The following is a 24,685-nucleotide window of genomic DNA, read 5'->3' as shown; positions in this document are numbered from 1 at the left end:
AGCTAGGATGTCCCTCTGTCCTTCAAGTCCATCATTGGGGTCAACCTCCTTTGCACACTAGACAGAGCCCTAGAGAAATTTGAAGATGGTCTGGCTCAGTCCTACCTTCAGATAGTCTGAGTTAATTATCCTGGTCGTTTTCAAAGTTCCCAGATGATTCTAGCGTACAGCTGATGTACAGAACCATGATGCAAATAGGAGCCTGATAATCCCACAATCCATACAGTGCCTGCAGTCCTAGGGCGAGCCCATTCTCTGCCTTGTTACCCTAGATATCTGGTCTCTTGTGCCCACTGAAAACTTTATTAAATTGCATCTTTTTTAAGATGCAAAAACAGGCAAAGAGGAAAGCATATAAATTTACTTAATATAAGTTTTATGTGACATGGGAGCCTTTGTGAGAAAATGAAGACCCTAGTGGCTTGGTGTTTCATAAAGCAATAGAAGCAGGAAGATCACTGTCACCTTCCCTGTCTGCCCTAAAGCAGGCATAAAACCTAGAAGGATTTTCTGACCTTCTCTTGAAGCAGATCCCAAGACAATCATGTAGGTGCTGCCTTTCCTGACCTGGAGGAAAGGTACTTCTGAACAAGTGGGACTTGTTCTGTTCCCCCCAATTTACTACTGTGAGATGGTACCCTCTTTGTGTAACCAGATTTCATGATGACTGTCCACTCATTATCCAAACTAAACATAAAAAATACACAAAGTTGCCTGTTTCTTCAATTCTTCATTTCATTATGAAGACTCCTATGTCATTTAAAATAATGTTAAGTTAAATTCAGATTTAATAAATCTGAATTTTTCTCTTGCTAATCTGTCTATTGCTAAAGTTTTGAGCCAGGAACCTAGCAATGGTGAGGAAGAGATACAACCAAGAGAGAGGAGTGGAAATAGGGATTGAGAGAACAATCAGCCAGGAGGAGGTGGGGCAGAAGAACAAACGTGGCCTTTGTCCATTGGCATGGAGAAGATACTTACAGGCCACAGTCAGGAGTTTAGATCTTCTTCTAGAGTAAAGGGAGGCCCCCAGCAAGTGAGCAAGGGTTTAAGATAAGGAATCAAGTGTGTGAACAGGGAGACGACCCAGCAGGAAATGTGGCGATGGTCTGGACCCAGGTGACCGTTCCTCAGGACTTTTACTGCTCTGTGTCTGTAGTCACCAAGTAGAATCACCTTAAGTATGGAGGAGCCTGACTTCCACTGGCTTTTCCAGCTGATCTTACTGGTCAGCTGACTCCTGAATCTGCAGCTACGTGCTATAATAAAGTCCTGAGGAGGTGACCTCCTCGAATCATCTCAGTTTTCTGATTAATCATTTAGCTGGGACACCTAAGATGACTCAGGTAAAAAGATACATGAACTTCAGGTCAGGATCACAATCCTATCTCAATCATATAGCAGCCCCCTCCTTCAGGGTGTGTGTGGGGGTATTTTAAAAACCTTATTTCCATCCAATCCCGGTTTCCTAGCAACCAGGAAGAATCCTCTGCTTTCCGGATGTCTGTGAGCACCAGTCCAAGCCCGCTTCTGCTCAAGCTCGTCCAGGAAGCAGAGAAAGAACAAAAGCACCGCCATCATCACAGGTGGTGAGAGATTCTCCAGGGGGATTTGTGAAGAGCCCGGTGGGCACCTAATAGAACGTGGCAGAGATGTGTGCCACAGTTACAAGGGTTGCAGGGGGACCCGCATGGGGTGTGCAGAGATTCCGCAGTGCATGGAATTCCTCTAGAATATGGGGGCTGTGACTTCTGGGAGGTTGTCTCTATGAAAGAGCTGAAGCCTGAAGGCAGATGACATCTTTCAGTACTGCTTTTGTGTGTGTTTCCAGCCACTGGTCCAGTTTTCTTTAATGCTCTATAGACAGAAAAGAGGGGTGATTGGCCAAATTCAATCAGAACTGAGTAGTCTATGTAAATGACCCTTTTTCAACAAGAGAAAGCTGCCCCATGCATGTACATCACCGAATTCTGCAGTAAGAAGGAACCAATCCAATCATTAGATACTTGTTTTGTAGAGGAAGAAAAGCAAGAAACAGAGTGGAAAATTCACCTGTCTATGGTGACCCAGCTAGCTGGCCACCTTGTAGGATCACCTGACTCCAGCCTAGGGATTTGGGTTGGGAGATACTCATTTTTAAAAAAATATTTAAGCCTTTGAATTGATGCCACATTGAACTGGAAGGGGGGGGCGCTAAGATGAAGCTGCAACAACTAAAGACTCAAATTTTATTATTTCTAAGTCTGAAATTCAAGGGCTTGCTCAGAATTACAAGAAAGGGTTAAGACAAATGCCGAGTCTTCCACATTTTAGGCTTCAAAGTTAGTTGAGCATACTTCCTCACAGACCTGAGGTAGGACAAATGTCCTATGAACAAGTGTTTTTCCTTTATGGAGTGAGAGAGAATGTTAGAGCGAAAGGTGATGTTATCCAAGCCTATCATTTTTTGGTAGCACTGCGACTGAGGTGTTGGCCGTGGCTATGCCAGTCAGTGGTGGAGTGGATACCTCACCCTGCCCTCTGGATTCCTTGGGCCAGGGCTTTTCCTTCTCTAGGAATGAGGTCACCTCTGTGGCTTGCGGGTCCTCCTCCAGGTGACTTCTCTGCAGAGAGCAATAGCAGTGTCTGAAGTTAATCTACTTCCTTCCCAGGCTTTCTCCTTAACCACTAACTCACCATTCCCAAAGGACAGAAGCAGATGTAGCAGCAGTCAGAAGGATTCAAAATAATTTAGTTATGCTCATGAATTGAATGAGTGGCATCCGGTTACCCTCTGCTTGATGTCAGAGAGCTTATTCAAATGAATCTCAGTGTTTCTGTATGACAATTGTCAAGCAAAGTTTCTAAACTTTTTTTCCAACTATCTTTAACGTGATTTAAAAGTGTATGCAAAATTTTAAAAATACAAAGGGTAATTTAATGAATATCCAGGGACTTTCCATTCCAGAACCAAAATAGCTGATAATGTTTTTGTCATATCTGTGTTGTATTCAGTGTTCTCCAGAGAAGCAGAATGTGTGTGTGTGTGTGTGTGTGTGTGTACGCACAGGTAACTGCAGACACCTGGTCAGCTCACACATACACATGCAATGTACACACAGAGAGAGAGAGAGAGAGAGAGATTAATTGATGCTAAGGACTTCGCTCACATGATTGTGGAAACTTGGGCAGTCCAAAATCTATGTAGGAAATCAGCAATCTTCAGACCCAGGGAAGAGTTGCAATTAGAATATAAAGGCTGTGTGCTGACAGAACTCCTTCATGTTTATTTCTTTTGGCCAAATAAGTCAATCACATGGTCAAACACAAAGACAAAGGATAGAGAAAAATATATTCTACCTATTTAATAAGGGGACCTGCAAAAAAAAAAGAACTCCTTCATGTTAAGAGAGGTCAGTGTTCTTTCAAGATCTTCAGCTGAATAGGTAAGACCCACTCACATTACACAGTGTAATCTGCTTTAGTCAAAAATCCATCAATTTAAATGTTAATCTTATCCAACAAACACTTTCATAGAAACATCTAAAACGGTGTTTGACCAAATAGCTAGGCATCATGGCCCAGCCAAGTTGACACATAAAAGTAACCATCACAATGTGCTTAAAATCTAATTTAAAGAAATACAACATTACAAATAGAGTTGATTCCTATTTACAATTATCACTGAATACCTCCTTTTCAAACGTGATGATTTTTATAAACTCCTTTTTGTGACTTCAAACCCCTTTTGACCCAATCAACTGATCTTAAATTTCTGGTTCAAAGTTATGGTGGGAATTGAAGACAAATTTATCATGATCACATGGTTTTTCAAGAACCTCTAAAAAAAAGCTCCATCATGAGCCATCCTCCCAGGGTGGACACACTGGAGTCACCATGGTGAGTGCACGCAGGAAACCGCCAACATATTCAGATCACAAATCATCCATGTTCCCAGAGTTCTTCTGCCCAAATGGCTTTTATCAATGACCACATGAACCATTTCTCATTTATATGCTAGATTATTGTAAGGATGAGTACATAATAAGTGTTAGAAAACCTTGGAAGGAATATAAGATGTCAGATAGATACAAGGTACAGTGCACTAGCCTCTGGACAGCTTTCTGACTTGGAACCTACTGTAGAAGAGGCCTAAATCCTGTTCCCCCTCAGATCCCTTCCACAACCTAGGACTCCATGACTGGTATTTGGAGCAACAGCATCCCTAATTCAGATTCTCTCTGATTTGCTGCTGTAGCTTCTAGGCTGAGTCTCCCCAAAGGATATCAGACACAGTGTAAGCTGGAGGTAACCTGCTCAGCAGGATAAGCCTTGGGTCATGGAAAGAAGGCTCATAAAGAAGGAAGTGAAAAAGCTACTGTGAGTATTCCTGAAAATGACTTTCATTTGTGACTCTTGGCATTTGGTAGGTTGTCATTGGTGCTTTGGATATTGGCAAGTGGGTAAAAAGCTAAGGAAGACTCTATTCCAGCACTATAGGAGAAAATCAGAAGGTGGTCTGGCCTTTGTCTCTTGCCAGGGAGGCCCCACAATGGTGCAAGACGATGAATGTTTTGGGGGGGTGTTTCTGCTGCCAGCATGCACATGTGAGACACCCCCATTCTAGAGCCTCAGAACAGAGCCACAGCCTATTCAGCCTGTGGTGTCAGGAGGGACCATTGAAAGGGGCAGAACTTACAGATACAAGATAAAGGAGAGATTCTGAGAAGATGTACCTAAGGGCCCAGCATTTAACTTGCAGCCTCTGCCTCTTTTATTGTCAGCCTTATCAGCCAAATAATGCATCTCCTTTTTCTTGACTACTGAACTTGTTCAAGCTAACTCAGGAAATACCAAGTTTCCCATGGAATTTTTCCCCCTCCATCGTAGCTTTTCTTTGACTTGGTATTTAACAATGTTAGTAAAAAATCACAGACCATATAAAAGGGGGAAAAGATGTTACATTCTATTTCATATGTACTACAGGCAAAATACCTTTTTCACTAAAGACCTTATTACAGGCCTCATCAAATGTTCTCTCTCTGCCTGTGAAGGTAAATGTCTTTTACTACATCCTTAAGAAGCGTGGGAGTAAACCATGTATGAATTCACATATTTACACATATGTGTTTGAAATTCAAAATAGTAACAAAGAATAAACCATAAATCAGGATTTCCAATTCCTCTCTGTATCTCATTCAGTGAATTATAATTTCAAACTGACATGAATTTACTTGTATGTAGAAAGAATACATTTAGGCTACTTTAAGGTATCTTGCAATGATACAGCAAAAACTCAAGAATTTCTTTCAATCTAGAAAAATTTAATGACTTAAAAGAAAGCTTTAGAAGCCAAAACCAAGCATTATCCTCCACTGTAAACTAGCTCAAGGTGTCCCAGTGTGATAAACAGACAAACAGCCCTGGCCTCATATAAAATTGTAAGATTTGATGATGAGCCTCACAGACCCTGTATCCAGGGATATGATGCCCCTTTCTCTTTTCTTCCCATTGTGCATATCTACCTCCTTTTATTAACAGTCACTGTTAGGCTAGTGGAGTGGCTCAAGTGGTAGAGCGCCTGCATAGCATGCATGAGGCCCTGAGTTCAAACCCTAGTACTGCCAATAAATGAATAAATAATGAGGAGATACTTGAAAATAATAAACATAGCATTTAAGATAAAATCACTGTTGGTGTTGGCTCAGGTGGCTCATGCCTGCAATCCTAGCTACTTGAGAAGCTGAGATAGAGAGGATTGTGGTTCTGGGCCAGCCCAGGCAAAAAAGTTCATGAAACTCCCATCTCAACAGACAAAGCTGGGCATGATAACTCATGCCCATCATCCCAGCTATAGTGAGAAGCCTAAAGTAGGAGGATCATGGCCAGACCAGCCTGAGCAAAAAAGCAAGATCCTATTTTCAAACTAACCAGAGAAATAAGGGCTGTAGGCATGGGTAGAGCACCTGCCTACAAACTTGAATCCTGTATAAAAGTCACTGTTAGGGATGAATCTGATAAGGATACACCAATTGGAATAACTAGGTTTTTACGCATAACTCCTCCTGAGAGCATTTGCAGTCTAATGAGGACAAGCCTTAAAGCAAAAAAAATACATCTCTGTAGCATTTTCTGTGTCTGCAATTTATCAGTTTTGGACATTCTGCCTGAACTTAGAATGGGCAGCAAGCAAACCTTTGTTTTAAATAGAGGATCTCAAACCTAGTCTTATAAAAAATCTTTTCTGTATATGGGTATTTGGTATACTTCCTGAAAATTCTGTTTGAACATTGAGTTTAATTTTTAGATAAATGTGATTTAAGTTAATTTTGGTTAGACATTTTATACCTGCAGCATTGCAGGATTACTGTGAAACAAAAATTGAATATTAACTCAGCTACCAGAAAATCAGTGACATCCGTCAGAATTTGGTCTCAGAGGGAGGAGTTGGGAAGAAAGCCTGTTTGGGCAGACTGAGCCCCATGTCACCCACAATGGTTCAATGCTGCTCTCTTGCTTTTAAGGGGAGATTATATTGGCATCAGACTTCGAGAAAATGAATTTGACCCAAAAGGAAGAAGGCAACTCACCTTTCTAGATGATATGGTAAAGAAAGGCATGTCAATGCCACTCACATTTGTGTTCTTGTGTACGAAGGGGACAGAACAAGAATGGAACTTATATAGTAAGCCAGGCTAGCATATACACACACAAAGACACATGTGTGTGCACACACGTCCTCTTCCTCATCTTTTCCTCATTCTAAGTTTGTCTACATGGTCATTTCCGCACACAAAACAGAAAGCAAAAACAAAAATGAGAAAATAAAAATCCTATTAAGGGGAGAAAAAAATTAAAAAGCAAAAGAGTGCAAGATAAATTCATGTTATTAAAATTTTCTGACAAAATTAGCTATCATGTACTTCTCACACATAATCATTCCTTTCCATTTGCATTAGTGGAGGAGACCAAAGCAATAAACAAATCCTAAAGTCTCTTGTGTTAGTCATGCTGAGATCCAAGTTTGTGTTAGGTTCTGCTAGTTCTGGCACAGAAATTAGGGAAGAAATCACAGAAAGGTCAAATCCCAGTTTTCCCTCTTACTATCCTTGCAATAAGAAGGATAGTAAGGACAGTTCTCTCTGCTCTCCCCATCTGACTAACGTAAGGCTCACTGACTTTCAAACCTCTTTGGAGCTAAGTTTGTACTTAAGCCTTTTTTCTTCTGTACACACCACATTAAACAGAGAAATTAAATAGATTAGCGCTGTGCTTGTCAAACTTTAATGAGTCTTATCACAGTGCTGTTTTGGTTCAAGGAAGGGGTGGGGCTGGGAGTTTGTGCTCTAATGAGCATACAAGTGATGCCATTGCCACTGATACAGGCATCGAACTCTGGATTCAGTTTCAACAACTGAGCATGGCCCGACTTCCCTGATTTATTTATTTAGGTGCATGTGTCAGTTTGATTCAGTCCCTGTAAGAAATAACTGTATTGCTTAGAGAATATTAGAACTTTAAAACTCAGCTAAAATAAACAAAACCCAAACCAACCTTCTCTTTTCTGGGTGTTGGGGATGGGAAGGAAAGAATGATTATACTTGCATAGATAAATCGTAAATATGTTTAATGAACAAAAACTCTTAGAAATTACCAGGAAAAAGTCATCAGTAATACAAGAATGAACACCCACATTGATCCTTAGCTGCATAAAGCTTTGTGAGACTCTCTGCAGGTCACCACATCTGGTCTACCTCCCCTCCTTTGCTCATACTGGTCCCTGCACCTGGGTTGTCCTCCATCTGTAGAAACTCTCCTCATCCCCAAGGTCCAAGAAAGCCTCCCCTCTGAAGCCTCCCAGGATTGTCCCTACCTCCCCAGTGCACACAACTGTCTTTTCCTCCAAGTTCCTGCACACCTCCCTGTGCCCTGGAAGCACATTTCTGACACAGTACCGAATCAGAATGGCTGTCTGTAACCCTTTTTCCTCAACTTCACCTTTTGCTGTGGGCCCAGAGAGCATCACTCACTCACCAAGAATATAAGCCAGTTGTTGGCAATACCTAGATTTGAGCCCACATTTCCCAGCCCAGAACCGAGGTTAGTATTCTCTTCATTAATTTAGCCTTTTTTTTTTCTGGACCACAGAAATCAAATAACTGTTTTAGTGGAAGATAAATTTAATGCCTGAAGATCCTGAAGTATTTCTGGTGAGCTTCAGGTTATTAAACATAGGTAATGACCCTTCTCATCTCAGACATGATAGATAGAACAGGCTTAGCAGTGCCATCATCACTGGGTCAGGGAGACCTTGGTCAATGTCTAAGCTCTCCTCTGCATTCCGTACTTCCCCCTTCCCAGGCACACTATGACTTGGCCATCAGCATTGCTTTGCAATGGCTGGATCACTCAGAAGACTTGAATTGGCTGGAGCGGGAGGAAGTGTAAGTTGAAATACATTTGTTGTTTTTCTTCTTAACATGTGACTGTGATTAATGATAGAGGAAGTTCCAGCCCTATCTGGTATCTTCCACCATGAGGAACTCTGACTGGAAAACACTTCCAGAGCGAAAATCCTCCTTCAACTAGAAACTTAATGAAATACCACAGTTGCAAGCTTGAGGAAGTCATAGATGTGTTCATGTATTTTCATTTCTACTAATTGGTTTTTGTTACATTAAAACTTTCTTGCATGGAATATTCCACTGAGATACATACATGACTATGCTTCATGTGTACATGCTGTGATTTTTAAAACTGTCAGCTCTGTGGGTAAAGGCTACTATTTTTTTTCCCTAAAGATAATCAAACCCAGTTTCTGGAGTATGTAAACAGACATGCACCAGAGCTGAACTGTTTGAATCATGGAATAACTTCCATTCCAGGATTATTGACTTTTTCTCCCCACGCATAGTGTTGAGGGAAGTTCTGAAGCCAGGACCATGTAATCTGTTCCAGACACCAGTTCTTTTTCTCTGTTCCATGGCCTTGGACGACACATCTGGTCCTTCCTGAATGGAGCAGCAAGGGTTTTGTTATAACAAACAGAAAATCCATTTTGAGAAACCTTAAGCAAACAAACAAAAAATCAGGGAAGTGGTAGATTTGATTGCCTCTACCGGAAAAAGTCTGTGAAAAGGTCTGTGTTCAGCATAGTTTAGTTCAAAACTTGACTAATGTCACTAGGATCTACCATTTGCCTCTGTATCCTTTGGGTGGACACCATTCTTAGTTTCAGTTCTTGTCATTAAAACATTCAGTACAGGAGAGGGTGGATTTAATAAACAAAAAACCAAAAAAAAATTTTCTCAAAGACTGTGCTTGCCCTGGCTTGTCTTGGGGAATGGAATACACTGGCTAGTTGGCAGCACGCTTTCCATTCTTGGAATTTAGGGATATTTTCAACTTCCCTAGAAGCATAGAGGCTTACAGAAGGGCAGGGCAGATTGCCCCCAGAAAATTGCCACAAGAAGGGGAAAAGGCACTGCTTAGCTAAACTATGGACATCCACAACCGTGGCCAGTCTGCCAGTGTTTGATAGCTATGAAAATATGGCTAAGGAAGACAAGTTCATCACCAGTACTGGAAGATTAAAAATTGAAAGTGTGTATTTCTCCGATGAAGGGTAAGCCATATAAATTGTATAAATCAGTGGGCAGCATGCAGCCATTACAGTTTGCTTATGGACTATTATCACAACTTTAGCAGATGTCAAAAAATAATAATAATAAGGGCTGAGATAAGGCTCAAGTGGCTAGAGTGCTTGCCTAGCAAGTCTGAGGCCCTGCATTCAATCCCAAATACCACAAACAAGAATAAATTCTCCACTCTTACCTATTCATATTCCTCCTTAGGAAAATGCCATTTCATGGCAGACCCATATATCCAAACCGTAGAGAACGAGAAGCAATGATTTTATCATCTTATGCTGGACTCTTAATGGTAAGAACACTATTGCATCTATGGAGATTTCAGATCTACTATGTGCATTTTGATATTAATACATATTTATGCTATGTTTCCAATGAATTTTTGTAAATGTTTAGGATTTACTAATAATAAATGCTTCATTTTTTTAAAGACATAATAAAAATATTTTTACTTCTACACCATATTGCAAAACATCTATTTAAGTAACTAAAAGAAAAAGAAAGAACAAGAGATGTAACTAATTGATATCTGGAAAACTGATTTATGTATTCACTCAGAAGGTATTTATTTAGTGCCCATGCAATTACATACAGTACTAGACATACTGGAACTTTAATATCTTTGTTTTATAATAAAACAAAAGCCGTGATATGACGACATATTGTTGTTGGTTAAACAGAACAGTGTCCCAATTGAGGAAGTCTTTAAAATTTACGGGGCTGATTCTTCTGCCAATTCTGGAACTACCAAGGTAAGAATGACATGGGACTATCATATAAGGAATTTTGAAAGACAGTTTATTGAGTTTATACATTTATTATAAATAAATTATTTATTTATTATACATTATTATTTATTATTATTACATGTATTTTTCAGGCATCAGTTATGAAATAACAATTCTATACAAAAATGTACAAAACCACATTTCTTTCACTTGAGTAACACAGGTTTATAAAATACCTTCCTTCAGAACTACATGGTCATTATAAGCATGTCCATGTAAGGCTGCGTAGGACAAATAAATAGAGCACTAGGCTTACAGTCCAGATCTTTGACCTAATATAATGTTTCACTCATGCTTTTTGTCACGTGGATTTGGATCATTTGCTCTTAAATGATGTACTGTATCAGCTAGAACTGGGCTAGATTGACCTGGCTCATTCTCAGCATAAAGAATCTGGTTTACTGCTGCCACTTAACTCTTTCCCATGAAACTGCTTGGAAATCGCTTGCAGTAACAAGGACCTGTGAGTCCAGAGACCTGGGTCTAAGCTCTGACCCTTCCACTACAGAACTCAGGACCGGTCCCTTTCCCACTTTGGGACTCCTTATACTGATCTTTTACTTAAAAAAAAAGAAAGAAAGAAAGAAAGTTTTCTGAATAATTTTAGACTAGTTCAGGGTTTTTTTGCAGTATGGGGACTTGAACTCATAGCTTCACATTTGCTAAGCAGGTACTTTACCACTTGAGCCACACCACCAGCCATTTTTTGTGGTGGGTATTTCTGAGATGAGGTCTTGCAAACTATGTGCCTAGTTTGGCTTCAAATGGTGATCCTCCTGAGCTCTGCCTCCTGAGTAGCTAGGATTACAGGTGCGAGAAGAGCCACGGGCATCTGGCTGCAGGTTCAGTTTTTGCCATTTAAGAGTTATGAAAATTCAATAAGCATTTAACATGGACTGTGATTTAGAGGCGAACTACTAATTCCTTTACCTTTAGATACTTATATGCAGGGAAGGGGAGGGAGAACCAATACCTAACGCCCTCGCACTGAGCTTTCTACACACACTGTCACTTGCGACATCTCCACCTGGATTTGGGAGGGAGGCCAGGGCCAGGCCAAGCCCACACTCACAGGGATGCCTGCCTCCCAGTTCTTTGACCTGCAGACCTGACTGCAAGCTGTGGATCATGTAAAGCTCAAGAGCTCACAACGACCACCTTAAAAGCCAAGTCTTTACTAATTGTTGTAAATTTGAAACCAAGCTTCCCATCACCTTGATCCATGTGTGAACTGATTGTGGTGCTGAGACTCAAACTCCCTTGATCACTAGGAGAAAACCTTCTCTCTGACCACTTTATTTTTCAACTCATTCCACCCATCTAGCCATCCATTTGCTCATTCAATGTAGTTGTAGGTGCAGGTGTACAACCAAGAGCAAGTCAGACAAGATGACTTTCCTACAATTCTTATACCCTCTCTCGAGGCTTATTTTGGTTGAGATATAAACCATCTTGGGCCCAGTGCTCCTCAGAGACTAAGTTTTTCTTTGCTTTTAAGGAAAGCTCAGCTCTCTGGATTCTTTGGGTAGCAAACCACGCTGCTCCATTCCTGCTTATTTCCCTACAGCAATCTCCCTTCCAGGTTGTGCTCTTTCCTTTCCCCAGCCCCCCAGCACACACACACAAAATAGTGAGCCTCTGGTTGAGTCACTGTTTTCTCCCCCTCATCTTCTGGGCCTGAGGAGGTATAGGGCAGGCATCAGGCATGTCTAACTTGTTGTTTCCAGCTCCCATGGCCTGAGGACAAATGCAGAAAGTCTTATCCTGGAAGAGATGGCACTGTGACCCCCTCAACTTGCTTGGGTCGTCAGTCAAGGTTCACAAATACAAATGCCTGAGCAGCCTAAATGAGTCAAGTTCACAAAAAGGGGCTGGGAAAAAGAAGACATCTGTTTAGAGGTGGGCCAGACAATGCAACAATAGAAGTCACATGTGTATGTGTGTAGACTACAAGTGATAGGTTCTGAACCTCCATTGGTTTGTGGCCATGGCATGAGGTCATTTCTTGATTTATATGTGAAAGGCAGTTTGCGAGTTTGCGTAATGTTAAACCCTAGGATTCAGAAGCCTCGCTGCCTGGCTTTCAATCCCAGCTGCACAGATCACAAGCACAATAATCCTACTCATAGTTCCTAAGCTCTGTAAGCATCAATTTCATCTGTAAAAGCAGGAAAACAGATGGGGTTTTGGGGGTGTTAAGTGAATGAGTGCCAATGAAGCCCTAGTGGTTAGCACTCAAAACAGTAGTTATAATTAAGGTTGTGCTACTGAATGGTTGGAGTTCTGATTTCTTCCATGTTTTTCTATATCAGGATTTTTAAAGACATTTTTGAGCAAGAAAATTCTTTTACCAGGGATTAAACTCAGGGCCTCCCACTTGTTAGGCAGACACTCTACCAGTTGAGCCACCTCTCCTCTCCTCCCCCAGCTCTTTTTGTTTTGGTTTGGTTTTTTGTGGTACTGGGGTTTGAACTCAGGGCCTGACACTTGCTAAGCTCTACCACTTGAGCCACTCTACCAGCCGTGTTTTGGTTTTTTTAAGATTGGGTCACTTGTTTGGGGTTGGCCTGGACTGCAATCCTCCTATGTGAGCTTCTCACTTAGCTGGGATCACATTTCACAAGTCCAACTTTATTGATCAACATGAGTTCTTGCTTACTTTTTTTGATGGGTCTGGTCTGATCTCCCCCTCCTGAGTAGATGGGATTACAGAAGTGAGCCACTATGCCTGGCTTGTGTCAGATAAACATTTGTTGTGTGTGTAAGGGATTCGGTTAGAATTAGGGACTGTCAGTGTATTGTGGGATGTCTGGTCTCTATCTATTAGATACAAATATATTTGCTTCAGTTGTGACAATAAAAAATGTCTCCAGAATGCCAAGTGGCTTCTAGGAATCAAAAGTCACATCTGGTTGAGTACCATTGCCCTAAATACTGAAATTATAATAAACAGCTAATCAAGCATGTATGTGTAATATTAACAAAATGTAAACTTTGCCCATTTGGGGCAACCAAGCCTCACAAAGGGTGGCCCTACAGCCATGTGAGGATCTTTTCCTGTGAGCCCCTAAGCAACTCCCTGCCTTCAGAATGTCAGCCCTGGCTTTTCTCTTACATAGACTCAGCCCTGGGACCTCCACCATATCTTGAATAAGGAATGAGTGGGCTCTCTCAATGGAAATTTTAGCATTTCCAAATTAAAGTGTGAGACTATTTTAGAACAGTCCTTTAGGGTTTAATGTACCTTCAAAAAAAAAGAGAGAGCGAGAAAGGGAGAGGTTTTAACTAGAAGGAGTTGCTCGTTTAAAAAAAAATACTGCCAAAGGTTCTTTAATTGCTGCATATATCTGAATGACCTTTGATTCCTTTGGATAAAATGTCTCCTAAACAACAGATAAAATACTTCCCAAGCGAAAGCTTGAAACCCTATTGAATACTAATCAGATTATGTAGAATTGCCCACAACTGGAATGGCCCCTGATACAGTTCTCAGGCTTGGTGGCTTTCCAGGGCTATTTGCTGCCACCTGGTGGCAGAAAGGCATCACAGGCTCAGTACTGTTCACTATTAACCCCAGGCTCCACTCCTGATAGGCAGCAGTGTTTTGCTGACAGCTTTATTCTGCTAAGGACTCTGGACTCAGAGAAAAAAATTCAACTAAGCACCCTACGTAAGTAAGGGCTACTTACAACTAGCTTCAGATAAATATAAAATGTCCTACCTGATTTAAACTGAAGAAAAAGCATAAATGTTCCTTCACCCAATAAAGCAAGCGACAAAAATATTCTTCAGGTCCATTTTATGGAGAAAAAAGCAAAAAAAGAAAAAAGAAAGAAAGCAAAGAAAAGAAAGGGAGGCAGAGAGACTAAAAGTAGGAACATCAGAGAGAGGAAGAAGACAAGGGCAGTGAATAGAGCACAGGAAGATCTCTGCCTCTTCTGTCTTCCTGAAGCACATCCCATCTGTCCTAATCAACATTTGAAGCTCAAAGCATGATTTCAGAGACAGACTGATGTCAAGTCCTAGCTCTGTCACTTGCTAGCTGTGTGGCCTCTGATGAGTTATTTAAGGTCTGTGATTCCTGATTTTCCATGTGTAAAGGGGCATGCCAAACTAGGCATGATTACCTTCTCCAGTCACACCAGGCTGTCCTGAGAAATAAGTGAGACATGCATGTCCAGTCCATGACAAGGCCAGAGGGGAGCCTTTCAAATCAGTGCTGTTATTTCCAAGCCTACCTCCACTCAGATGCCAGACTCCTCCCTCCCAACAGTAGCATATCCTCCCTACAATAGGCCTGTTTTCTACCCTCTCACACTCACACCAGTAGTCTGTTAAGTGCCCTCTCTTCTTAGAGGATGTTGACTCGGACTGAATTGTGCAGAGATGAGAAAGTGGTTTCATGACAAGAAGAGGGAACTAGGATTTAAACAAAAATCAACAGATTTTTTTTTTTTCTGTACTGAGGTTTGAACTCAGGGTGTCAGGCTTGCTAAGCAGGCATTCAGCCACTTGGAGCCACATCTCCAGCCCAACAGATCTTAATAATGAGGGATTAAAAAACATGTCTTCAGTGTTATGTCCACTTGTATAGCTTAGTCAGTAGATCATCAATATTGTGTCCAAATTAATACTTACCATGCATGTTTAAAGTATAATGACCAAGCAAACACACAAATACACCAAGTATATGAAATGGAAACATATCAAGAGATTACTATTCTTTTATAGTTTCACCACACATGTATATCTAAGTAGTATATTATTTAATTTTGCAGCTCTTGAAATTTTTTTGGCAATAGTGGGGTTTGAATTCAGAGCCTTCACACTTGCTAAGCAGGGATTCTACCACTTAAGCCATACCTCAAGTCTTTTGAATTTTATGTAAATAAATTAATAGCAATGTGTCAATCTCTGTTTTGTTCTTTGGTTTTTTTTTTTTGACTCAACATTATTTTTCAGAAATTTACCCATGCTGCTACCCATAGCTGTAGGATATTCTTCCACTTTAGGAATATACCATGATATATATATTTTTTTTCTTCTGTTTTAGACTTTTGGGTGATTTCTTTTATATGTCTGCCTCGTGCAGCCAGCAAATTTCTAGGAAATTGCTAAGCCATAGAGTATAAGCGTATTCAGCACTACATAGGCCATATTGTACCCACTCTCTCAGCAATGTAGGTTATCTACATGGATATTTTCAAGCTTTTAAAGTTCTGCTTATTAAATATATTGTGGTGGTTCACCACAATTTTGATTTGTATTCTCTGATTACCCATGGACAACTATTCACGGTTCTTCTGTAAAGCACCTCTCCAAGTCTTTTGTTCATCTTTTTCATATTTGTCTGCCTGTCTCTCTTTTTTTAATACAGAGTCTCTATTTTTAGAAAAACTACTATAGAATTGTATAATATATGTATAATATATATATATAGTATATAGAATTGACTAATTAGTCAAGTCCTAGATTTTCCAATACTTTTTCCATTTGAAATTTGCCCTTTTTCTTCATAAACACTAAAACACTTAGAAAGTATAATGCTGCAACATCCCAATCACATTTGCAAAACTTCTTAGGCAACACAAGCTCTCTTCCCAGACCACATGCCCTGCTTTTACTTTGGCAGATCTGATTAACGTAAGCATATGTTTAATTGCTTTGACATGTAGGGTCAGAAACTCTCCACTTTGCATCTCAGAGATAGCATTAGGATGTTTTAGTAAGTTTCTGCTTCAGGTTGAAAGGCAGATGATGATAACCATGTCTGCCCTTCATCCCCTGATGATGGAACCCCTATTCAGGTCTTCCATAGGCCAGTTACTGTCTGCCTTACATATCCTCATCTCCTCCTCCTTCTCAGCCTTCAGATAGAAGGAGCACATTTGTTGACTGTGCTTTGGCATCCAGTAAATATGTTGAACTAAGAAATAATCAGAATAATTTTTCATATTGAGATAATGAAGGTATTAGGGAATATGATTAACTCTAAGTTATGATTTAGATCTCATCCTATTTTTAAAATAGTTCTTATATGAACGACACAAGAAGCTAAGTTGATGCCTTGCATGAGTCATTAGCTTATCAGGACAGGAAGGTGAATAAAATATTGAAGCTAGAAGTGACCTTTGAAATCCTCAGGTTCTACCTTGTCCAATAGATAAACTAGAGCACAAAAAATATCCATTATACATATACTTAGAATGTGGAGCTGTGTCAAGAACCAAACACGAGCCAATTCTCCTTTCCTTAATCCTGGCACACATTTTCCTGAAGGATTGTTTCATAGACATAATTGCTCAGACAATACGAAACCTCCTTTTCAATTATTTTCTGTGTGTTAGGGTCATCTTTCTGATTACACTTATGTTTAATTCTTTACAACATGAAATGCTCAATAAATATTTTTGTCATTTGAATAAAAAGTGGAGAAAAAAATAGTAGTACCCCTGGTAAGATGGCTATAATAAGCTGTTTTGTCAACAAAAATTGCACAAATTCACTTACTATTGAATCATGTCTCCTGCGTGATATAACAGAAACCCCATAGCAATAGTGAAATACAGAAGTCCATATGATTCCTTCTTATATGAAAGGAGTCTGGAAGTGACAGACCAAGCTGGTACCACAGTTCCATGAAATTGTTAAGAACAAGGTTCTTCTACATCTCTGCTGAGTCATTCCTATGGTGTGGTCTTCAACCTCATTATCTTATAATTAATACAAAAAAATCATTCAGTGTATTTTGTCATGTTAACAGAGGGAAGGAGAAAAATATTCTGAAAAAACATTGAGAAATGCAGTTTTTTAAAGACTTCCTTTGGACTTGGTGATGCTGTATCCATGAAGGCTCATGGGTTGTAACAAGTGTGCACAGGAAGCCGGTAGTGGGGAGGCTGCATGTGTTGGGGACAGGAAATGTGTGGAAACTTCCCGTGCTGTTCCCTCGATTTTTTTGTGAACTTAAAATTGTTCTTAACAAGAAAGGTTATTAAGTTTAAAAACTTAAATGGTTAGGTGATACCTACCCATAAAATACACTTTATGTGTATTTTACACAACTGAGAAATAACTTAGCAAAGGAAGACAAGAGACTTTCCTTAATCAAATAAAATGTTTTATTTAAAATACTATAGGAAATTTAATAGTTAGTGATAGTATTCTCCTTGAGATAAGAAAAATAACCAAATAACAAAGATACTTGCCATTGTAAGACCTGTGTAAATGCCACAATACCCCACCCAGCCCAACAATAAAAGAAAAAAGAAGATATTTGCTATCACCATTCCTACTTAATATGACATTGAAAATCTTAACTAGTTGGAAAAATTAAAAAACAAAATAAAGGGATAATAGAAATACGGCTATCATGTTTTTGCAAATGACATAATGCATACTTTGAAAATCCAAAAGGATGTATAAACTATTATATTAATAAGTGAATTCAGCAAAGTTGCTGGATATAAAGTCAATAGGAAAAACTAATTCAAGCCAAGTCTGGTGGTGCGTTCCTATAATTCCAGGACTTTGGAGGCTGACACACCAAGTTTGAGGCTAACCTGCGATAGCAAGACCCTGTCTCAAACAAAACAAAACATATTGATTCTGAGACAGAATGATCTAAGAGTCCAAGGACAGCCTGGGCTACATAGCAAGTTTGAGGTTAAAATGATACCACCTCAAATAATAACAATTTATTGTTATATACTAGGAATAATGAGAAGACGAATGTAGATATATGCCATTGCTCATAAAGTCAAAAACATACTTCAGAGCTGGCATAGTGGTACACACCGACAATCCCAGCTACTTGGGAGGCAAAGGTAGAAGGATGGAGAGTTGGAGGCCAATTCAGACAAAATTTCATATGTCAAAAACAAAATAACAAACAGAGGATGGGGGAGGGGCAACTCAAGGGTAGAGCGTTTGCATAGCTTTTTTCTTCTTTCACCCTCTAGCTTGTTTCTCTCTCTCTCTCTTTTCACACATTGACAAACATATTATAAAACTCATTAGGAAATTCAAAGAGCAAAGCACAAAGCAACCCTGAAACAGGAAAGCAAAGCTAGGGGTCATTACCAGATATTGGGGCCAGCTATCCAGCTGTGGGATGGCAAGGGATGGATTCAGGGATTGACCAAAGGACCATGAAGCAGAATAGAGAGTCTGAGCTCAAGTGTTCATAAGTCACCTGACTTATGACAAAGGTGACATCGAGGTGTCACAGGGAAGGATGAGCTTTTCAATAAATAAGGCTCATTCTGGTGGATTCCCTATATGAGCAAAAAGGTGCCTAGACTGCTACTTCACAACAGAAATACAAATCAATTTCAGATGAATTGTAGACCTGCTTATTTATTTATTCCTTTTGGCGGTTCTGGGATTTAAAATCAGGGCCTTGTGCTTGCTAGGCAAGTACTTTACTACTTGAGCCACACCTCAGCCCTGATCTATATGAGAAAGAAAAAGCAATAAAGCAGCTGGAGGAAAACATAAGAAAATATGTTTGTGACTTTGGGGTAGATGAATATTTCTTAAACAGTATGCAAAAAGCCCGAACCATAAAAGCAAAAACTGACAAACTGAGCTGTACTGAAATTAAGATATTCTGTGAAAGAAAATACCATTAAAATAGTGAAAAGGTACACCACAAAGAAGTAGAAGATACTCTACAAACATCTGCCAAAGGACTTTTATTTACAGTATGTAAAATAAGAAAAAGCAGAAAATAATAAAGGAGCAAAAAATTGGAACATTGTGCAAGGGATGAGTTACGAATGACCCACCAATAAATAAGAATGAGTTCTCGCCTGTGATGGTGCTGTGATTTGAACTCAGGACCTCACACTTGCTAGGTAAGCACTTTACCACTTGAGCCACTACAGAAGCTCAGGTTCTTGCCTTTGATAGTGACTAGGAAAATGAAAATTCAAGTGTCATATCCCCACACACCCACAAGAAGAGCTGACATAGAAAGCTGCATCAAGTACTGATGAGTACATGGAGCCATCAGAGATTTCACGTTTCTAAAGAAAATATAAATTGGGGTAATCACTTGGGAAAACATTTGGGAACATCTTCTAAAGCTAACCATGTGCATATACTACAATACATCAGTTCCTTTCCTAAGTATGTATCCAAGCAGAACTGTGGACACCTGTTCACCAAAAGACATTCTAGAATGTTCAAAGCAGCGCTTTATAATAAACAAAAACTAGAAACCATCCAATACCCGTAATAGTGGAAGGGATAAATAGGTTGTATATTGGAACATTACGCAGCAATTAAAACAAACAATGTAGAACTACAAAGTTGTTGAAGAGAAAAAAGCTAGACTTAAGCATGTGACCACTAAAAGTCTGGGGTGGTAAAATAGAGGAATGTTGGCTTGGAAATGTAAAAATGGGATTTGTTTCCTTGTCCTTGTCTCTTGATGTTTGCCTCAATTATATATGACTCTGTTGTTAATATGATAGCATATATTCTGAAATGCAGGCATGTTTGAGAATTTTATAATCACTTTTTGTTCCTTAGAAATAAAAGCCCTTACCAAAAATATGATGCCAGACTTAACAGGCAAAAGGAAAGTTGTCGATTCTGCAGAGGGGTGTTAAGCTCAGACTTTCTGGTTCCCGTTAGTTACTTGTCAGCAATTCACTAGAGCTGTCTCTGGCAGGGGAGCAGGATCCTGTATAGGAAATGGTGCCCACTGAGCTACCATGGAAGTTCTGTGCAATCAGAGTCAGGAAAGATGGTGGTGTTGACGAGAAATATAAATAATAATGATTTTTCATCATCATCACTAAAGCTAATATACAGTATGGTGCTGCATGCCAAGCCCAAATACTAAGCATTTTCCATAAACTAGCTTCAGTCCTTACTCCACCCCTATCAGGCAGTCACCAGGATTATTAGTGTCACACAAAGAAGTTCAGGAGTGTGCCTAGGGTCACATGGGCTGTAACTGATGCGGTTTGTATTCAAACAAAGCATTCTGATACTATAGTCCATGCTGCTCACCAGTGCCATGACTAGAATGATAGCTATTCAACTAGTTGGGAACATTTGGGGGCCTACTACGCGCTAGACACCCTATAAGGCCCTGGAGTTAAAAGTCAAATAAACTAACTAGCCTCCCTGCCTCCACCCTCCGAGCTGTTCCCCACATAGCAGCCAGTGATCCTTTCTTCTTAAATTTAAAAAATTTTGGTCACGCTGGAGTAGAACCCAGGGCCTGGCACATGCTAGACAAGTGTTCTACTTCTGAGCCACTCCCCAGCCCCACAGTGATCTTTTTAGAAACTAAATCTGACTTTGTCAGATCACTGCTTAAAAATATTTCCATAGCTGGTAGAGTGGCTCAAGTGGTAGCACATCTGCCTAGTAAGCATTACACCCTGAGTTCAAACCCCCAGTATGGAAGGAAGGAAGGAAGGAACGAAGGAAGGAAGGAAAGAAGGAAGAAAGGAAGAAAGGAAGGAAGGAAGGAATGAAGGAAGGAAGGAAGGAAGGAAGGGAAAGGAACAGAAAGGAAAGGAAAGAAGCAAGAGAAAAAAGAAAAAGAAAGTTCCATGGCTTCCCACTGCACCTTGGAACCAATAACAATGTCCAGCTTCATACCTATGACCAACAGGGACCCATGCTATCTGGGTCCTGCCCCTCTTCATCCTCATCTATAGTCATCCCCACCACTGGCTTATCCAGGAAGTCCTTTTCCTTCCCTCTGCCTGGAATGTCTCTTCAGCTCCTCCAATGCCGGGTGCTGTAGGTCTTGAACTCTGCTCCCCTCCAGCACCTTCTTCCGTCCATTCTGCTTGTGTGGCAGCTGCTCCATAACCTGCTAGTAAGTCACCTTGCTTAGTTCATTTACACACCGTCTCCCCCACATGCAATTACCCCACTTGTCTAAGGCTTGTCTTGGCTCCTTGTTTCTCTTTCATCACTCAGTCACAGCAGGGCGAGCCTCTTCTCTGCCTCACTAACCACAGCTGGGAGCCTGGCCCATGCCAGGTGCTAACGGAATGCATGCTGAAGGAATAAGTGAAGCAACATGTTCCAGCCTGGGGCAGGCAGCGTGGGTCATAACCAGCCACCACACTGTGGCTTTGTTCTAGGTGACTCCATACTTGCGTCCCCAGAGGAGTGAGTCGGACAGTCAGCAAGGGTGAGGTGGCCCTGGGGCCAGAGAATGAGGGCGTCAAGGTTAAGTTTCTCAGGAAAGGGGATGTTTTTCCATAGAAAAGGAAAAGCAGGAGTCTCCTGGTAGAAAGAGAGGAAGTGGGTTTTCCTGGAAAAGGGAACTGTGAAGAGTATGTGGATGTGATGAGCTATTTAGGCAACTGGAATCAAGTACAGCAGCAAAGGCAGTGCGTCAAGTTCACGGTCAAATGTCTCAAGTGCCTCACCAATGGACCTTTGTTAAAGTCAAGGACTCTGGGTAGGTTAGACAGGTCAGGGGCTATAGCTGGTGGGTGTTAACCACACAAAGCACATGTGGCTTTTAAAAGCAGAGCTGTCTTCCTTTCAGGTTCCCCGGAATCCCCTGTTCCGCTGCTCCTTGCACCCCTTTGCCATGTTAACAGCGCCCAAAGCCGCAGAATACGCCCGCAAACAGAGTAAGCCTCTTGACTTCCAGCTGCTCAGAGGAATTTAAGTAAAACTGGGAGGTGGGCTCACAAGGAAAGGTCAAAATTACAATGGGAAATAGATTTCCGTCTGGTGGAATTAAAAAGAACCAGGAGTTTTTATGACTTGTGCCCCTGCTTTACCAAAATCAGGAAGCCTTTATTTGTCAGCTCCTTGGGTGCAGGGAACAAAACAGTATGGAGGGGAGAAATCAAAAACTGTGGGTGGATGCATTTTATTTTTAAAAGGTTTGAATACAGATATACTACCTGTGTCTGTAGGTGTCAAGTTAAGAAGGGGAACAAGAAACAAAACCGTCAGCACCCGCTCTACCGAAGAGCCAAAGGTCACAGGATGGAAGTCATTCAAAAGCTTCTCATACACACTGCCAAAGAACAAAGTAGGTAAAAAACATAAATGGCACCAAACTGATACTAGATGTTTTGGGAGAACTTTGCTTATGTTGTGGTTAAAAATTGAGCTTTTGGAGTTAGATGCTCTCGGTTTTGAAACTAGGACCCCTACTTACCCGCTTTGTGGCTTTGGCAGGTTACTTGACCTCTCTGTGCCTTAGTTTCCCCCTCCACAAAATGGGGAAAAGTGGTACCTACCTCTTAAACTTGTTAGGATGATTAACTGAGTTTATGGGTGTTAGGAGGTTAGAACAGTGCTTGTCATGGATTAACCGTAAGCAAATCTTAGTCATGAGTATCTTTTTAGCACTTGAAAAGTAATATTCACAATTGGCTGTTATTCTGTTGGTTTGAATATGAGGAGGTTTATATTAATATCTGTATCCAGAATTCCATTTTTGTCACAAATGAGGATTTTCATCTTTCCTGCATGGCATCTCCCCTGTTCCTGTCCTGTCTGATTCTTGAGTTATGCTGCAGAATTCAGAGAATGGTCAGAGATTGACAGGGTTGAGAGAAAGGCAAAGGAAGACTCTTTGTTCTCCTTGCTCTGGGCTTTCAACAGTAATGGAAAGGTGAAATGTAAAAAGCAGACACAGAGACCAAATTGGTCAACGTAATTAAAAAAAGTTGAGAGGGGCAAGAACCAGAGGAGTAGTCTCAGCTCGGGGTCTGGAACATTTTAGGGCTCTGTTGAACGAGAGACTCCAGAGGAGCAGGAAGATTGTAAGGTGGGAAAGGGAGGAGGGAATTTTGAAAGTGGATACACTGAGTTATAAATTGGGTTTGTTTTTAAGTTGAAACATGAAATACATTTTTACTTAGTGTGATTGCTGTACTGGACCTTTTTTTAAATATGAGTCTCTGAATCAAGTGAACCACATAGAGTCAGGGTTTATTCAGGTTCCAGAGGCAAACCACTGACTGAACAGAAATGTAACCTTGTCACAGGAACTGCTTTAGGAACTGCCCGAATTCTTTGGTCACATCACAGCCTTTCATTAAGCATTGTTATACAGAGCGATCACATGTGGGGAACTACCACCATACTGAGTTTTCTTTTAAAGATATTTGTTATAATAAGATTCCAGGGTATATATTTTCTAGAACCATATCTTTATTTCTGAAGAACTTTTCAAAGAATATGAGTTCCATGGAAATCCTTTTATGCTTGCATTTCCCTAATTCATCTTTGTCAATAAATTAGTATCTGAGATCTAACAATAACTTCCTATAGGTGGGAAGCTAGTGTTTATTTTATGCCTATGTAATATCGATATGCTTGATACAAAAATCATCCTTTCATTCTGCAGGTCACTTAGAAACTTCAGCTTGTACCATGGAACATCATAACCTCTGGGAGCCTCTGGGAGCAGACAAAAAACATCATCTTAAAACTGGCAGCACATTTTTCTTTACAGTTAGCTTTTAATGTAAACTGAATTGAATGTTATTTTTGATGTTGACTTTCTTCTTTTAGAAGCATGCTGGACAGCTATATTTTGGTAAAAGAGGAAAAAAGTGTATGTAACCAATGCTACTTCATTGTGACTGTGAGACTTGGAGAATTGAGTATGTAGCATTTCTGTGTCAGAGCAGGCAGGCTGGCTCTGCAGCATGTTTTTACAAATGTTTAGCATTGAATATTGCAAAGTGGTGGAATGGGAAGCAGTGTTCCAAAATTTTAATCCAAACTAAAATTAATCTGTCATTGATTTTCCTTACTGTGTTCTGCAATGGAAAAAATGTAAAATCATTTCAATAAAGTATTAAGAGGAAAATGAGTGCAAGCTTTCTCTCAATAGAATATGACTTCTAGAAACAAAATGCTTTACTTTTTCCATACTTTTCTGAAATGCTAATTAGGCATGTGGCTCATCCTGTTAATGTTTGTAATAACAATTTGGTGAAATGAATGTCAGCCCACATTATATCTTTCTTAAGGTTTGAATGTGATATCTTTCTGCAGAGCGTTTCATTAGCTGTGCAAAGCATGCATGGGCTTATTGATTTCTGCTGAAAATGATGCTATATTTCCTTGTGGGGCTGTAGCTGGGGAGACCAGTGTGGCCCTTTTCACACTGGGCTTTATCATAGTTGTTCCCGAGACTTACCCAGAGAGTTGAAGCATTAGGATGGAGATAGAGGAGGTGTCCATGATTTGTGGTCCTTGCAGACGCTGCCAGGGCTCTGATCAAGGACTTTGCCCAGTTTTCTTTTGTCCAGT

At 40.3% G+C, this 24,685-nt stretch overlaps 1 protein-coding gene across 2 annotated transcripts; it reads left to right on the top strand.

Moving 5' to 3' along the window:
* Positions 1–1,452: 1,452 nt before the first annotated feature.
* Positions 1,453–24,259, top strand: C4H2orf80 (chromosome 4 C2orf80 homolog). 2 transcript variants are annotated; one of them, XM_074071587.1, is made up of 9 exons: positions 1,453–1,589; positions 4,238–4,359; positions 6,504–6,585; positions 8,341–8,423; positions 9,834–9,921; positions 10,310–10,381; positions 21,948–22,035; positions 22,327–22,445; positions 23,772–24,258. In XM_074071587.1, the coding sequence occupies exons 2-9, from the start codon at positions 4,319–4,321 to the stop codon at positions 23,778–23,780; spliced, it is 582 nt and encodes a 193-aa protein (XP_073927688.1). In that variant the 5' UTR covers positions 1,453–1,589; positions 4,238–4,318; the 3' UTR covers positions 23,781–24,258. The 2 variants fall into 2 exon arrangements, with proteins under 2 accessions (XP_073927688.1, XP_073927689.1); XM_074071588.1 differs by having other exon boundaries at positions 1,466–1,586; positions 23,772–24,259.
* Positions 24,260–24,685: the final 426 nt, after the last annotated feature.

Source organism: Castor canadensis, chromosome 4 (assembly GCF_047511655.1).
Source record: "Castor canadensis chromosome 4, mCasCan1.hap1v2, whole genome shotgun sequence".
Lineage (NCBI taxonomy): Eukaryota > Metazoa > Chordata > Mammalia > Rodentia > Castoridae > Castor > Castor canadensis.
The sequence above is the reverse complement of the archived record's forward strand: the minus strand, read 5'-3'. Positions and strand labels throughout refer to the sequence as shown.

Coding starts and splice junctions, on each gene's coding strand:
- C4H2orf80 (XM_074071588.1), top strand. CDS start 4,319: ATGGAAAGAAGGCTCATAAAGAAGGAAGTGAAAAAGCTACT. Junction 4,360..6,503: donor AAGGAAGTGAAAAAGCTACT/GTGAGTATTCCT, acceptor CTTGCTTTTAAG/GGGAGATTATATTGGCATCA. Junction 22,036..22,326: donor AGAATACGCCCGCAAACAGA/GTAAGCCTCTTG, acceptor CTGTGTCTGTAG/GTGTCAAGTTAAGAAGGGGA.